The sequence below is a fragment of the Heterodontus francisci genome, chromosome 18 (assembly GCF_036365525.1).
Source record: "Heterodontus francisci isolate sHetFra1 chromosome 18, sHetFra1.hap1, whole genome shotgun sequence".
Lineage (NCBI taxonomy): Eukaryota > Metazoa > Chordata > Chondrichthyes > Heterodontiformes > Heterodontidae > Heterodontus > Heterodontus francisci.
In genome coordinates, this window is record NC_090388.1 from 6,136,636 (window position 1) to 6,154,432 (window position 17,797).

At 44.5% G+C, this 17,797-nt stretch overlaps 1 protein-coding gene across 2 annotated transcripts in view; it reads right to left on the reverse strand.

Annotated features, from left to right (window-relative positions):
* LOC137379403 (serine/threonine-protein kinase 38-like) overlaps positions 1–17,797 on the reverse strand; it is a 106,575-nt gene that overhangs the window by 40,593 nt on the left and 48,185 nt on the right. The window contains exons 1-2 of one of the 2 annotated variants that reach the window (XM_068050166.1): positions 11,692–11,840; positions 5,985–6,124 (exon numbers count right to left, since the gene is read on the reverse strand). In XM_068050166.1, the coding sequence (XP_067906267.1) occupies positions 5,985–6,124; positions 11,692–11,805 (254 nt within the window). In that variant the 5' untranslated portion in view covers positions 11,806–11,840. Of the gene's footprint in view, positions 1–5,984; positions 6,125–11,691; positions 11,841–17,797 lie in introns of those variants that run through there. The other variant, XM_068050167.1, reaches the window with a different exon arrangement.

Genomic DNA, 17,797 nt, shown 5'->3' on the forward strand with positions numbered 1-17,797 from the left:
TCCCCATAACACTGCACATTCCTCCTTTTCATATAAGGAACTAATAGCGGGGCAGATGATCAAAAGCTTGGTCAAAGAGGTAGATTTTAAGGAGTGTCTTGAAGGAGGAGAGAGAGGTAGAGAGACAGAGAGGCTTAGGGAAGGAATTCCAGAGTTTAGGGGTGAACTTCCTGCTATTCTTTTAATTTGAGTCATGGAATCTTTTATGCCCACCCAAGACCTCAGTTTATTGCCTCTTCCAAAAGATGGCATCTCCAACAGTGCAGCACTCGCTCAGTACTGCACTGAAGGGTCAGCTTGCATGATGTCCTCAAGTCTCTGGAGTGGGACTTGAATCCACGGCTTTCTGACTTGGGAGGCAACAGCGCCACCCACTGAGGCATGGCTCACACCATTAGAGATAAACAGGGCCAGAGGTAGCATCCCCTGAATGAATTAAATAAAATCACTCTACAAACCAAACCTGGCCAGCTTGCCAGCTGAAACAAGGCACAATCGCGCAGAGTTCACAGACTTACAATGGCTGTAGAATGGCACAGACAGGGGAAAAAAAACAAAACACTTTTAGAAACTTCCATGTGCAAAACTGCAACTTGCAGCCATCATCCTTTTAATCATTTAATCTCTCCTGGATTCCACCTCATCACAGACCTTCCCATTTGTTCTCTCCCCTCTCCCTGCTTCTGTACTTATGCAAAACCAGTCACATCTCGAACGTTTTCTTCTTCTGATGAAAGGTCTTCGACCTAAAAAGTTGGCCAGGATTTTGTCTTGGCGACGGGGTTCTCGACTCCTGGCAGAAGCAGCAGGGGAGACCCCTGTGTCGTCTCCTCTGGGAAAAGCCCACTGGATCAGATGCCGCTTAGGTGGACGGTGGTGGGCCTTTCCCGGGATCAAGCACTCCAGCGCCAGAGGCCGACAGCTCTTTAATTGAGCAGCGTCAACACAGAGGCAGTGGCTACTGCCAGTACTGGACTCATCGGAGGTCCTGGAACCAGGCCGTAGGTAAGTCACAGGGGAAGAGATTTTGCAGGGTGGGGGTCGCAGGGGAGGGAGGTGTAAGGGGGGTCAGCAACGAGAGCAGGGAATGGCTCTCAGCAACCCCCCCACCCCCCCCTTCCTGATTCTGGGACCTTTGTTCAGGAACTAAGTGCCTTTTAATGAGACACCGCACCTACCCACCCCTCCCTCCCAGAGCAAGTAACCTACAGGAGTTTGTTTCTCATGCTCTACTTGCAACGACAGGCCCATCCGCCACTGGGCCAATTCAGACAGCGGTGGGATGAGGCTCTTAATTGGGCATTAATTGCCCTCTTAAAGGCCTCAATTGACAGTGGGGTGAGAAAGCCATTCACTGGCCTGCCCATCCCAGAATTAACTTGGGTGGAGGCGGGAAGGTGTCAGGATCCACCCCGCCCAATTATATGCTCTCCCCCACCTCCAAACCTGATGCAGGGGAAGAGCATGAAATACCCCCATTAACTGTTTCTCTCCACACAGATGCTGCCCGACCTGCTGAGTATGTCCTGCAATTTTTTTTTATTTCAGATTTCCAGCAGTATTTTGTTTCAGTCTTGTAGCCAACCAACCATTTTTGTTTTCTCTTTTGAACAACTTGTCATGGTGACTGGGGGTCCATTCTTACATTGCAGGGTGTACAATGACACTGCATGTGTGCAAAGGGCCCATTGTCATGGTGACAAGCTGGTTCGGTTAGGTGTGTATAGTGGTTTTTTTTTTTTTTAATTTGTTAATGAGACGTGGGCGTCGCTGGCCAAGCCAGCATTTATTGCCCATCCCTAGTTGCCCTGGAGAAGGTGGTGATGAGCTGACTTCTTGAACCACTGCAGTCCATGTGAGGTAGGTACACCCACAGTGCTGTTAGGAAGAGAGTTCCAGGATTTTGACCCAGCAACAGTGAAGGAACTGCGATATAGTTCCAAGTCAGGATGGTGTGAGACTCGGAGGGGAACTTGCAGGTGGTGGTGTTCCCATGCATCTGCTACCCTTGTCCTTCTAGGTGGCAGAGATCACGGGTTTGGAAGGTGCTGTCTAAGGAGCCTTGGTGCATTGCTGCAGTGCATCCTGTAGATGGTACACACTGCTGCCACTGTGTGTCAGTGGTGGAGAGAGTGAATGTTTAAGGTGATGGACGGGGTGCCGATCATGTGATCACGCTTTGTCCTGGATGGTGTCGAGCGTCTTGAGTGTTGTTGGAATTGGCGGGTGTAGAGTATCCCATCACACTCCTGACTTGTGCTTTGTAGGTGGTGAAAAGACTTTGAGCCATAAGTAGGCTTGAACTAGATTTAAAGGACTCTGCTTCACATCTGGCTTTGTCTGTCACATCCTTGGGCAAACAGCCAGTCTTGTTGCCGACACACTCCAAACCTCAAACCGTCGTTGAACATCAGCCGCAACCTCAGGCTGGACTCCTCCCCAATATCCGGTCCCACCAGTATATCGCCACTTCCTGTCATCAAAACAAGTAACACCATAGACAACCAGCTGGTAACGTGCACACATCCCTCGACACTAATTAATTCTTTGAAATTCAGTTACAAAGCATTGATATCAGCACAGACTATACCACCATTGTCTATTTGACGGAAAAAAAAAAAGAGAGCGAGCGAGAAAAAAAGCGAAAAAAAGCAGAGAGAGAGAGAGAGAGAGAGAGAGAGAGAGAAGAGTAACAAAAAAGAAAAAAAGACAAAGAAGGAGAAAGGCTTGCATTCGTATTAGGACATCCCAAAGTTATTTACAAGCAATTAAGTAATTTTCTGTGAAGTGTAATCACTGTTTTGTAGGAAATGTGGCAGCGAATTTGCGCACAGCAAGCTCCCACAAACAGCAATGTGATAATGACCAGATAATCTGTTTTGGTGATGTTGATGGAAGGATAAACTGACAGTGGAGAACTTCCTTCACTTCATTGAAATAGTGACCAAGAGATCTTACGTCCACCTGGGAGAGCAGACCGGGCCGCAGTTTAATTTCTCATTTGAAGAATGGCACCTCTGACAATGCAGCTCTCCCTCAGTGCTACACTGGGAGTATCCTTCTTTGTCTTTTCTTTTGTTACTCGCACTCACTCACTCTCCCCCATGATTGTGTTCTCTCTCTCTCTCACATCTTTGCAACCAAGAATATATTGGAATAGACAAGTCTAGGGGTAATGGAGGCATGAATAAGAGTTCCAGAGGCAGATGAGCGGAGACTGGGGTGAAGTCTGGCAATGTTACAGATGTGGTAATAGATGGTCTTGGTAATGGCACAAATGTGAGGTCAAATGTGACACCAAGGTTATGAACAGACTGACAATTTCAGACAGACAGTCAGGGAGAGGGATTAGAAAGATTCCATAAAGGAGAAATTACTATCTCTGGTGGGGGAAAATCAAGAACGAGGTGGCATAAAATTAGAGATAGGCCATTGAGGAGGGAAATTAGGAAAGACACAAACTTTAATGAGTTTTTTGTCTCGGTCTTCACAAAGGAGAGGGTTGATGTAGACATTGTAGTTAAAGAGGAGGATTGTGAAATATTAGATACAATAAGCATAATGAGAGAGGAAGTACTAGAGGGTCTGACATCCTTGAAAGTGGATAAATCGCCAGGGCTGGATGGATTATATCCCAGATTGTTAAATGAAGCCAAGGAGGAAATAGCGGATGCCCTGAGGATCATCTTCAAATCCTCACTAGGTACAGGAGAGGTACCAGGTGATTGGAGGTCTGCGAATATTGTACCATTGTTCAAAAAGGGTGCGAGGGATAGGCCAAATAATTATAGGCTGATCAGTCTGACCTCGGTGGTGGGTAAATTGTTAGAATCTATTCTGAGGGACAAGATAAACTGCCACTTAGAAAGGCACGATTAATCAGGGATAGTCAGCATGGATTTGTCAAGGGAAGGTCATGTCTTACTAACTTAATTGAGTTTTTTTTGAGGAAGTAACAAGAAGGATTGATGAAGGTAGTGCAGTGGATATGGTTTACATGGACTTTAGTAAGGCATTTGACAAGGTCCCACATGGCAGACTGGTCAGTAAAATGAAAGCCCATGGGATACAGGGGAATGTGGCAGGTTGGATCCAGAATTGGCTCAGTGACAGGAAGCAAAGGGTAATGGTTGATGGATGTTTTTGTGAATGGAAAGCTGTTTCCAGTGGCATTCCACAGGGCTCAGTGTTGGGTCCCTTGCTGTTTGTGGTATATATTAATGATTTGGTCTTAAATGTGGGAGGCATGATTGGGAAATTTACAGATAACACAAAAATTGGCCGTGTAGTTGATAGTGAAGAGGATAGCTGTAGACTCCAGAATGATATCAATGGTTTGGTTGAGTGGGCGGAAAAGTGGCAAATGGAATACAATCCAGATAAGTGTGAGGTAATGCATCTGGGGAGGGCAAATAAATAAAGTAAGGGAATACACAATAAACGGGAGGATATTGAGAGGGGTAGAAGAAGTGAGAGACCTTGGAGTGCATGTCCACAGGTCCCTGAAGGCGGTAGGACAGGTAGATAGAGTGGTGAAGGCGGCATATGGAATGCTATCCTTTATCGGCAGAGGTATAGAATTCAAAAGCAGGGATGTAATGCTGGAACTGTATAAAACGCTGGTTAGGCCACAGTTGGAGTATTGCATACAGTTCTGGTCAGCACATTACAGAAAGGACATAATTGCTCTGGAGAGAGTACAGAGGAGATTTACAAGAATGTCGTCAGGGCTCGAAAGTTGCAGCTATGAGAAAAGATTGGATAGGTTAGGGTTGTTTTCCTTAGAACTGAGGAGGCTGAGGGGGTGACTTGATTGAGGTGTACAAAATTATGAGGGACCAAGATAGTGTAGACAGGAAGGACCTGTTTCCCCTAGCAGAGGTGTCAATTACCAGGAGCTACAGATTTGTGATTGGTAAAAGGATTAGAGAGGACCTGAGGAAAAACTTTTTCATCCAGGGGGTGGTGGGTGTCTGGAATTCATTGCCAGGAACTGTGTTGAGGCAGAAACCCTCAATTCTTTTTTAAAAAGGTACCTGGACTTGCACCTGGAGTGCTGTAACTGGCAAGGCTATGGACCAGGTGCTGGAAGGCGGGATTAGATTGGGCAGCTAGTTTTTCCGGCCGGTATGAACATGACGGGCTGAATGGCCTCCTCCTGTGCCGTAATTTTTCTATGGTTCTAAAGGGCAGTGGAATCAACTGGAGCCTTCAGGATTTGAGCTTGATTTTTGTTGGGTAAATGTATCAAGCATTATGAAGCAACGACAGGTAAATGGAGTTAAAGCACTGGTCTAACTGAATGGCACAGAAGGCTCAAGGGGCTGAATGACCTTTGCCTGTTTTCAGTGAGATGGCGTGGACTCTAGGAGGCAAACTGAAACCCTACAAGCAGGCATGGACTTCTTAGCTTGAATTGGAGTTGGTTAAAACATGGCTGTGTGCCAGGCTACCTCTCCATCTTCAAGTCTCCACTTTCAACTCTGGCCTCTTGCTTTACCCAGACATGGGCTAGCAAGACTTAAATTAAAAACATTAACCACACATAACACAAGCCTACGCCCCATGTCCATTATCTTAAGCAGGAAGAAATATATTTCAAACGAGTATAGAATAAGATAGGACAGGAATAGGTGTTTTAAACTGATAAAAGCATTTGATAGGGTAGATAGACGATAACTATTTCCTCTAGTGGGGAAAATCCAGAATGAGGGGACGTCATCTTAAAATTAGAACCAGACTGTTAGAGTGATTACAGGAAGCACTTTTTTTCCCTCACACAGCAGTGGAAATCTGAAACTCTCTCCCCTCAAAAGATTGGTGATGCATTAGAGCCTTTAAGTACAGTTTTGTTAAGCAAGAGCATCAAGGGCTATGGTGCGAAGACCGGTAAATGAAGCCAAGGTGCAGATCAGTAATGATCTGACAGGCCCGAGGGGTTGAATGGTCTCCTAATATTCCTGTCAGGTGTGGACTAATGTTACCTCATTTCTCTCTCTTCATGCTGTGCAATCAGGTTACTGTAGAAATTTTCCAGTGTCAGCTTGGCCACAGTTACTCTCTCCCTCGTGTGATTACTCATTGGAGGGTCCACAACATCCTTCGCAATCATCGCCATAGTAACCTGCCAGAGAAGTAAAGAGAAACACTGTCAGCACACAACTGGATTTATTACACACCAAGCAAATGCCAAGGTGTTCAAAATCACACACTTATTCTTCTTTGGCCTCCTTGACTCTGGAGACAATGGGTAAGTGCCTGGAGGTGGTCAGTGGTTTGTGGAGCAGCGCCTGGAGTGGCTATAAAGGCCAATACTAGAGCGACAGACTCTTCCACAGGTGCTGCAGATAAAATTGGTTGTCAGGGCTGTTTTGCAGTTGGCTCTCTCCTTGCGCTTCTGCCTTTTTTCCTGCCAACTGCTAAGTCTCTTCGATTAGCCACTCTTTAGCCCCGCCTTTATGGCTGCCCGCCAGCTCAGGCGATCGCTGGCAACTGACTCTCACGACTTGTGATCAATGTCACAGGACTTCATGTCGCGTTTGCAGAAGTCTTTAAAGTGGACACACGGATGGCCGGTGGGTCTGATCCCAGTGACGAGCTCGCTGTACAATGTGTCTTTGGGGATCCTGCCATCTTCCATGCGGCTCACATGGCCAAGCCATCTCAAGCGCCGCTGACTATGTAGGTGTATAAGCTGGGGATGTTGGCTGCCTCGAGGACTTGTGTTGGAGATATGGTCCTGCCACCTGATGCCAAGGGTTCTCCGGAGGCAGCGAAGATGGAATGAATTGAGACGTTGCTCTTGGCTGACATATGTTGTCCAGGCCTCGCTGCCGTAGAGCAAGGTACTGAGGACACAGGCTTGATACACACACACACACACGAGAGAAATAAATAACGCAAACTGTTCCAGCTCAGTGGGAATATTCTCACCAATCAAATGGTCACGGGTTCAAGCACAAAATCTAGACCAAAACCTCAACGCAATACCTAGGGAGTGCCTGCACAGGCGGAAGTGCTGTCCTTCAGACAAGACATTAAACAGACGCCTCGTCTGCCCATTCGGGTGGATGTAGATGATCATTTGAAGAGCAGGGGAGTTTTCCTGATTAACCTTCTTCACTCAACCTTTACAGATTAACTGGTCATTTGTCTCTTTGCTGTCTGCGGGATCTTAAGTTTGCACAGAATGGCAATGTAGCTACACTGACTGCATTCCAAAAGAAATGAAATATTCTGGGATGTCTCGAGAGAGAGCACAAAACAAATGAAAGCTCTTGCTTTTTAAGATTCGATGTCGGTTAGTCCGACGGCATCCATTTAGCATATTTAACTTTGAAAAGGAACAAACAAAATAGTGTCAGCTTTGTACTACATTACACAAACAGTATGTCACCAAAACCTCATCATTAAAGCTAGGTGATAGATTTATTCATCTTGACTATGCTCCCAATTGAACCAGGGCCTCTGGTGGCAAAGCCATGCTCACAGAATCCTACAGCACACAAAGAGGCCATTTGGCCCATCATACCTGTGTTGGCTCTTTCAAAGAGCTATCCAATTAGTTCCACACTCCACTGCTCTCTTCCCCATAGCCCTGCAACATTTTCCTTGATCAATTAGTTATTAAAAAAAGAATGTTTCAGAGTTAAGATCATCACCATAGTTTCCTCAAACAATTGAGTTCTGATTTTTAAAACCATTCTCCCTAATTCCCTCGGGGGAACTATTAAAAAGAGGTTAAAAGCTGTTCATCTCCGACATCTCCCAGTTCTGATGAAAGACTAATCGAACGGAAACATTAACTTGGTTTCTCGCTCCACAGATGTTATCTGAACTCCTGGGCGTTTCCACCATTTTAATTTCAGATTTCCAACATTTACAGTATTGTGCTTTTGTAAAATAAGTGATCTTTAATTGATCTTTCATCAGCCATTATATAGGCTGACGTTCCTACTGTAGCAGAGAGGTAGTTCTACACTGTCTGCCCTCAAGTGGATGCAAAAGATCCCATGGTCTCTATTTCGAAGAGGAGGGGAGTTCTCTCTGGTGTCCTGGACAATATTTAATTGTTCAACCAACATCACTAAAATCAATTATCTGATCATTACCACATTGCTGTTTGTGGGAGCTTGTTTTTGGAAATTGACTGCCATGTTTACGACATAACAGTGACTACACTTCAAAAAGTATTTCATTGATTGTAAAGCACTTTAGGAAAAAAGGACTTACATTCTTACAGCACCTTTCACGTCTTCGGGATGTCCTGAAGTCATGAAAGGTTCTACAGAAATGCAAGTCTTTCTTTTAATATGTGCTCGAGTTCTGGAGTGGGACCTAAACCTACAACCTTCTGACCCAAGAATACTACCTACCAAGCACAACTGTACACTGCAAATATTGACAATATGGACATTTACATTTAACAAAAGCTCTGAACAAGAGTTCTGATTAAAGGTCGTCGACCTGAAACATTAATTCTCTTTGCACAGATGCTGCCTGACCTGCTGAGTATTTCCAGCATTTTCTGTATTTATGTCAATTCTACATCTCTTTAACCTTCCTACTTGTCGCTCTTGTACAGAGATGATGCTGGTTTCTTCCCCACACAAAGAGCAAAGAACAGTACAGCACAAGAACAGGCCATTCGGCCCTCCAAGCCTGCGCCGATCTTGATGCCTGCCGAAACTAACACCTTCTGCACTTCCGGGGCCCATATCCCTCTATTCATGTATTTGTCAAGAGGTCTCTTAAACGTCGCTATCGTATCTGCTTCCACCACTTCCCTTGGCAGCAAGTTCCAGGCACTCACCACCCTCTGTGTAAAGAACTTGCCTCGCACATCCCCTCTCAAATTTGCCCCTCGCACCTTAAACCTATGTCCCCTAGTAACTGACTCTTCCACCCTGGGAAAAAGCTTCTGACTATCCACTCTGTCCATGCCGCTCATAACTTTGTAAACCTCTATCATGTCGCCCCTCCACCTCCATCGTTCCAGTGAAAACAATCCAAGTTTTTCCAACCCCTCCTCATAGCTAATGCCCTCCAGACCAGGCAACATCCTGGTAATCCCCTTCTGTACCCTCTCCAAAGCCTCCACGTCCTTCTGGTAGTGTGGCGACCAGAATTGCACGCAATATTCTAAGTGTGGCCTAACTAAGGTTCTGTACAGCTGTACAACACACACTTTACTGTGGCCATTGGATTGTAAATCCTCCACAGTTTTACTTATTCTACTAGGATTCTGACCATATGGGTCCATTATTTCAGAGGACTGGTGTCAGATTCACCTGTGACTGTGTCCATTTGCATCAGGGTAAGGTTCTAGGTCAGATCTCAGTACCTTGTTGACCTGATTCTTCCAACACTTTCCTGGTAGGACTCCCACCTTCTACCCTTCATAAACTTCAGATTTTCCAAAACTATGTTGCCCATATCCTAACTCACACGGAGTCCTGTTCGTCCATCACTCCGGTGCTCGCTAACCTACACCAGCTCCTGAGCCAGCACCTGCGTAATTAAAACATTTTCATCCTTCTGACCACATTCCTCCATGGTCTCACCCCTCTCTATCTCTGTAACCTCCTCCAGCCACACAACCCTCAGAGATCTCTGTACTCCTCTAATTCTGGCCTCAAGTATCCACGATTTTAATTCATTGGCCATCATGTCTTCAGCTACTTTTCCTTGAACTCTGGAATTCCTTCCCTAAACCTCTCTGCCCCTCTAGCTCTCTCTCTCCTCCTTTAAGACACCTCTTATAATCTCTTAATGTCTCCTTCATTGGCTCGATGTCAATCTTTTATCTGATTATCTTTCTGTGAGGTGCCTTGGGACATTGAAGAACATTACATAAACACAGGTTGTTGTTATAAGCAGAGAAATAGCCTAACCATTTACACATGAGAACCACTGGACTAATCAGAGTCTGGACCACATACTAACAACACAAATGGAGAAACAAAGTATGCAAATATTTTTCCCTCAATAACATCTAAAACTTTTTTGTCCAATTTTTTTTTTTAATAAATCGAACCAACCTCCAAATCTTTACCCGCAAAAATGTCAACATTGGTACATCACTGCCAGACACTTTCCTTGGGCTTTTCAAGATCAGTAGCAAAACAAACTCAGTTGCTTCATGTTTAGTTACATCAATCATTTACTCCAAGCTACTGACGAAAATTAAATCCTTATACTTACACGACAGGGGTACAATAGTGTCGTGTTAATGTTTCTGCTCTGGAAATCCACAGGCCTGGACGAATAATCCAGAAAGTGAGTTTAAATCCCATGATGAGAATTTGAATTCAGTTTAAAGAACAATTGAAAATAAAAAGTTGGTCTCAGTAAAAGTGACCATGAAGCTACAGGATTGTCATTAGATCCCAACAGGTTCCCTTATGTCCTTTCAGAAAGGAAAGCAGCCAGCCTTACCCTGTCTGGGCCGATACACGAATCCAGTCCTGCATTAACCTTTTTAAAAAAAAAGACATTTCTTGAACGCCTTTCACAACCTCAGGACATCTTGAAGCATTTTACAACCAAAGTACTTTTGAAGTGTAATTGCTGCTGTAATAAAGAAAACATTGCAGCTAATTTGCACACAGCAAGCTCCCACAAACAGCAATGTGATAATGACCAGATCATCTGTTTTTTTTTGGTGAGATGTTGATTGAGAAATAAATATAAGCCAGGACACCAGGAAGAACTCCCCTGCTCTTCTTCAAACTAGTGTTGTGAGATCTGCTTCACCCATCTGGGGGAGCAGACAGGGCCTTGGTTTAACGTCTCATCTGAAAGGCTACACCTTCGGCAGTGCAGCACTCTCTCAGTACTGCAGTGGGAGTCTCAGCCTAGGTTTTTGTGCTCAAGTCTCTGGGGTGGGAGTCAAACCCACTACTGTCTAGACTGAAAGGCGAGACTGCTACCCACTGAGCACAGCTGACACAGCCTCAGATGAAGGTCAGTTTAATTCCTGGTAATATTACCACAAGTGTTTTGCCATCGTATTCTTCTTGGAGCTGTCAAGCTTCCAACATACCAGAGTGAAAAAGTCATTCGAAATTGCCGTGCTGGATTACAACAACAAAACAGAATATACTGACTGCCTCCGGACAAATTAAAAACAGGAAACAGATGTCTTCTGATTAAAGTTTGCAGGTGATGAAAGACTGATACTGGCACAATACAATGTGCAAGCTAGTATACAGTTCTGTAATTTATTAAAGAACTTGCATTTATAGAGTGCCTTTCACATCCTCAGGACATCCCAAAGTGCTCGACAGCCACAGAAGTACTTTTTGGATGTGGTCGCTGTTGCGATATAAAACTGCATTTACACAAAAACGTCAATCAGTATATACTTGGTACAGCCGCTGTTATTCACAGTGTAAAGGCAGCTTGAATCCTGTGTCAGAGCTCAACCAGTAAAAGTGGTGAGACTCTCTGGTGGACAGACACTTTCTGGGGATGACCAGGTTAGTTAGTTAACGCCACCCCTCCTCCTCCTCTCTGGAGTTCACCAATCATGGATCCTATGTCTAGTCATTGCTGTCAAAGGTTTGAACACTGGTCCTGACTAAGGTATATAGTATCATGGTCTTAAAATGCGCCAGAACCACCTGCAAAGGAACAATCTTTCTCTCTTTCCTAAGGTGTCAGCCATGGCTCTGTGCTCAACATTCTCACCTTTTGACTCAGAGGATGTGGGTTCGAGTTGCACTCCAGAGACACGTACACACAGTCTAATCCGACTCTCCCAGTGCCAGTACTGAGGGAGTGCTGCACTGTTGGAGGTGCCATCTTTCAGATGAGATGTTAGGGCACACGGGACCTTGGTTTCTTGGATGTAAAAGATCACATGACACTATTTCAAAGAAGAGCAATGGAGATCTCCTGGTGTCTTGACCAATATTTATCCCCCAACCAACACTAAAACAGAGTGCCACATTTCCTATGTTACAACAGTGACTACATTTATTGGCTATGAAACACTTTGGGACATCCAGAGATGGTGAAAGGCACTGGAGAAATGCCAGTCTCTCCTTTTTATATCACACTCATCGTGGACCTTCCTACTCTCATCTTGATTCCCCCTTGGATAAGCCCACAATTTCCCCACTTGTACGGATTTGAAAATATACCCGCCATATAGAGAGACTGCATCATAAAAACAGCAACATAAATCAGGCTACAGTCCAAAAGCTTGGTTCAGTGGGTGGGAGATGAGATTAAAACACTAAAATAATCAAAAATACTTGGCTGAATATTTGAAGTGACTTCGTCTTTTTAAAAAGAAGAACCAGACAAAAGTTTGACCGCCATTCTCTACATTATCCCAACTCAGGAAGCGCCACCCAGCTCAAAAACAATGCAACCTCAAGACCCGCACTGCACCTCAAAACTGCTTCCGTATTTAACAGATAAAACCGTGCAGGACTCACCCCAGGAGAATCACCACACTGTTATGCTTCGAATACAAGGAGCACCAGCCAAGCTGGGATCAGATTAATTAACAAAAACTTGAGCAATAAACAGCCACAATTTGCAAATAATTTAGTGCAGCGATCAAACTGTTTTTTTTTTTTTAAAACTAGGGGTTTGAGAAGTTTGAGATTTACAATTTTGCCTGAGAAAACAAATTGGATTCAGAAGGTGGTTAAGGTCTGGAACGCACTGCCTGAGAGTGTGGTGGAGACAGATTCAATCGAGACATTCAAAAGGGAATTAGACTGTTATCTGAAAAGGAAGAATGTGCAGGGTTACAGGGAGAAGGCGGGGGGGGAGGGGGGGGGGGGAAAAAAAACAACATTAGGTGGATTTCTCATTTGGAGAGCTGGTGCAGAAAAGATGGGCCGAACGACCTCCTTCTGTGCTGTAATAATTCTGTGATGGAAAACACAAGGAGGTAGCGATCAGTCAAAGCCATGGCAAAAAACAGATGGTATTGGATTGGCTGCCCAAAGCTACAGAGTTCCTGATAGTTAATTGCACAGACTACAATAGAACTGAAGCCGTGTCTAAATGAGCAGCTGATCGGATACCGTCCATTTTGTACCACCACATATGATGAATGTCTGCCCCTGGATTTCCAAAGACTTGACCCTCCTAATTGAGAAACGGTAAATTCCTTTTATTGGTCTCATTGTTCCCTTAAAAACCTTCCTGGAACTGTGACTGCACAATGTTTACTTCTATTTTTATGCAATGACGGTACAGGGATAATGTCATTTGGATGCTGGATTTTGTCACTTTGCCCAGCTCCCCACTTTTAAAAAAATAAATAAATGCTCTCTTCAAGCCAGCTTCCCATTACCACTCCTGACCCTTGCAGACTGCCAACTGCCCTCTCCTTCCTCGTCTCAGTCAGGGAGCTTTTATATTTTCAAGATACAGAGAACCAAGGGGTGCCTTTGAAACTTTTGACAGTCTGGAACAGTTGAGCTAATTTTAGATTTTGGGAGTTAGACTTTCCACTTGCTACTCGCTACTGAAGCCAAATGTATTGGACACATTGTCTTTTAAGTCAGAAGGTTATGGGTACAGGTCTGTGAATCGTTTCGAACTGAGTGCAATGAACATAGCAAAGCCTAAGGATACTGACATCCCAGCTATAGTACTGAAGACCCAGACACCCAAACTAATCCCCAGCTACACAGCAAGTGGCTGCACTTCAAAGTGAAATAACCTCCTCCAGCCCCACAACCCTCGGAGATCTCCATGCCCCTCCAACTCTGGCCTCTTAATTAAAATCCCCGATTTTAATTCTTTCACCATTGGCAGCTATGCATTCAGCTGCCTGGGCCCAGAGCTTTGGAATTCTCCTCCTAAATTGCTCTGTTTCTCTACCTCTCTTTCCTCCTTTAAGATGTTCTTTAACACCTTCCGCGGTCCTAATGTCAGGTTCATTCCTGATGCTTAATAATTTCACAATGCAACCAGCTCCAAAAACAAGTTTGCAAAGTGACAGCACAGGTCACGACGGGCTGAATGGCCTACTGCGCTGCATAATTCTAGAATTCATATTGTGCTTAAATCACCAATAGTTTCTGCATTTTAACAGTCTCCATATTTTAAGCCCATAAACAAAATTTATATTTAATCTTAAAAAGTCAGATTTATAAAATTCAGATACCTGACTCAGACATTGCACAAAGTGCTTGCATGCTTAATTAATGAGAAGGGAAGACAAGGTTGAAGTTCAGGCTTATCTTTATTTAATACAGATCAAACCACTCACATTCAGCCATTCAGCCCCTCCAGCCTGTTCCACCATTCAATTAGGAGTTAAAATATGATCTATTTACCTGCCTTGGTTCAATAGCTCTTAATACCCTTACCCAACAGAAATCTATCTAACCAAGTCTTAAAATTCTGAATTGACCCCCGGCCTCAACAGCTTTTTGGAGGAAGAGTTTCAGATTTCCACTAGCCTTTGTGCTAAGAAGTGCTTCTTGACATCACCCCTGAATGGCCTAGTGCTAATTTTAAGTTTATGCCCCTTTGGGATTGGCGGGGGAACTAAGCTAGATGGAGAGAAACTATCAAATATTTAAATCATTTTAAACACCTCAATTAGATCACACCTTAACCTTCTTTACTCAGGGGAATACAAGGCTGGTCTATGCTGGAAAGATCTGCACAGTCTGGCTCAACTAAATCTACAGGGAATATGATCTGGAATGCACTGCCTGAAAGGGCGGTGGAAGCAGATTCAATAGTAACTTTCAGAAGGGAATTGAATAAGTACTTGAAGGGGGAAAATTTCCAGGGCTGTGGGGAAAGAGCAGGGGCAAGTGGGAGTAATTGGATAGCTCTTTTAGACAGCCAGCACAGGCACAGTGGGCTGAATGGCCTCCTCCTATGCTGTATGATTCTAAGACAGGGGTGGTAACAAAGATTTCAACATGATCTCAAGGCCCTCTCAACCACCCAGCATGAGAAAGCGAACACTTTCTTAAATGAAGACATCAACTTAATTGCACCTCATGGTTCTATTCCCCAAAAGAGAGGTTTACAGAGAGAAGGCCATTCAGCCCATCATTTCTATGCCAGCTCTTCAATCCAAAACCAATCCTACTGCCATACTCTCTCTCTCTACAGCACCCACCACCCCTCTTTCCACCCACCCCCCCCCCCCCCCCCCCCTCACCTCTTTAGCCCTGCATATGGCCCTGCTTCAAATATTTACCCAATGCTTCCTATAAAAGACACAATGGTCTCTGCCTCAGTCACTCCCTGTGACAAAGCATTCCAGCCATCAGCAGCCAGTGCTGCTTTTCATTGACTGATGATTATAGTGTGGGAATAATGCAGAAACGGTGCATTAGATCATTAAAAGCAGCAAAACCATAGAGGAACTTGCTAACCAATACAGCTCGTTCTTATCTAATGATTATTGAAAATCGTCATCTTCTGTCCCATCGCCCTCATCACCACCCCCCGCACCAAACAAAAAAGGGAAGGGTGACATTTAAAAACAGACATTGAAACTAAATCACAAGGGTTTAGAATTATCAAAGCATTCATCATGGAGGGAGGCCATTCAACCCATTGTACCTATACTGGTTCATTGAAAGAGCTATCCAATTAGTCCCACTCTCCTGTTCTTTCCCCACAGCCCTGCAAATTCTTCACTTTCAAGTGTTTATCCAATTCAGTTTTGAAAGTTACTATTGAATCTGCTTCCAGTGCCCTTTCAGGCAGCACATTCCAGATCATAACAACTCTGTGTAAAATCAAGACGTTAATGATCTATCAAAGAACAAAGAACAAAGAAAATTACAGCACAGGAACAGGCCCTTCGGCCTCCAAGCCTACGCCGATCCAAATCCTCTATCTAAACCTGTCGCCTATTTTCTAAGGGTCTGTATCTCTTTACTTCCTGCCCATTCATGTATCTGTCTAGATACATCTTAAAAGACGCTATCGTGCCCGCATCTACCACCTCCGCTGGCAATGTGTTCTATGCACCCACCACCCTCTGCATAAAGAACTTTCCACGCAAATCCCCCCTAAACTTTTCCCCTTTCACTTTGAACTCGTGTCCCCTTGTAATTGAATCCCCACTCTGGGAAAAAGCTCTTGCTATCCACCCTGTCTATACCTCTCATGATTTTGTACACCTCAATCAGGTCCCCCCTCAACCTCCGTCTTTCTAATGAAAATAATCCTAATCTACTCAACCTCTCTTCATAGCTAGCGCCCTCCATACCAGGCAACATTCTGGTGAACCTCCTCTGCACCCTCTCCAAAGCATCCACATCCTTTTGGTAATGTGGCGACCAGAACTGCACGCAGTATTCCCAAATGTGGCCGAACCAAAGTCCTATACAACTGTAACATGACCTGCCAACTCTTGTACTCAATACCCCGTCCAATGAAGGAAAGCATGCCGTATGCCTTCTTGACCACTCTATTGACCTGCGTTGCCACCTTCAGGGCACAATGGACCTGAACACCCAAATCTCTCTGGACATCAATTTTCCCCAGGACTTTTCCATTTACTGTATAGTTCACTCTTGAATTGGATCTTCCAAAATGCATCACCTCGCATTTGCCCTGATTGAACTCCATCTGCCATTTCTCTGCCCAACTCTCCAGTCTATCTATATTCTGCTGTATTCTCTGACAGTCCCCTTCACTATCTGCTACTCCACCAATCTTAGTGTCGTCTGCAAACTTGCTAATCAGACCACCTATACTTTCCTCCAAATCATTAATGTATATCACAAACAACAGTGGTCCCAGCACGGATCCCTGTGGAACACCACTGGTCACACGTCTCCATTTTGAGAAACTCCCTTCCACTGCTACTCTCTGTCTCCTGTTACCCAGCTAGTTCTTTATCCATGGAGCTAGTACACCTTGGACCCCATGCGCCTTCACTTTCTCCATCAGCCTACCATGGGAACCTTATCAAATGCCTTACTGAAGTCCATGTATATGACACCTACAGCCCTTCCCTCATCAATCAACTTTGTCACTTCCTCAAAGAATTCTATTAAGTTGGTAAGACATGACCTTCCCTGCACAAAACCATGTTGCCAATCACTGATAAGCCCATTTTCTTCCAGATGGGAATAGATCCTATCCCTCAGTATCTTCTCCAGCAGCTTCCCTGCCACTGACGTCAAGCTCACCGGTCTATAATTACCTGGATTATCCCTGCTACCCTTCTTAAGCAAGGGGACAACATTAGCAATTCTCCAGTCCTCCGGGACCTCACCCGTGTTTAAGGATGTTGCAAAGATATCTGTTAAGGCCCCAACGATTTCCTCTCTCGCTTCCCATAGTAACCTGGGATAGATCCCATCCGGACCTGGGGACTTGTCCACCTTAATGCCTTTTAGAATACCCAACACTTCCTCCCTCCTTATGCCGACTTGACCTAGAGTAATCAAACATCTGTCCCTAACCTCAACATCCGTCATGTGAATACCGATGCAATGTACTCGTTTAGAATCTCACCCATTTTCTCTGACTCCACGCATAACTTTCCTCCTTTGTCCTTGAGTGGGCCAATCCTTTCTCTAGTTACCCTCTTTCTCCTTATATATGAATAAAAGGCTTTGGGATTTTCCTTAACCCTGTTTGCTAAAGACATTTCATGACCCCTTTTAGCCCTCTTAATTCCTCGTTTCAGATTGCGCCTACAATCCCGATATTCTTTCAAAGCTTCGTCTTTCTTCAGCCGCCTAGACCTTATGTATGCTTCCTTTTTCCTCTTAGCTAGTCTCACAATTTCACCTGTCATCCATGGTTCCCTAATCTTGCCATTTCTACCCCTCATTTT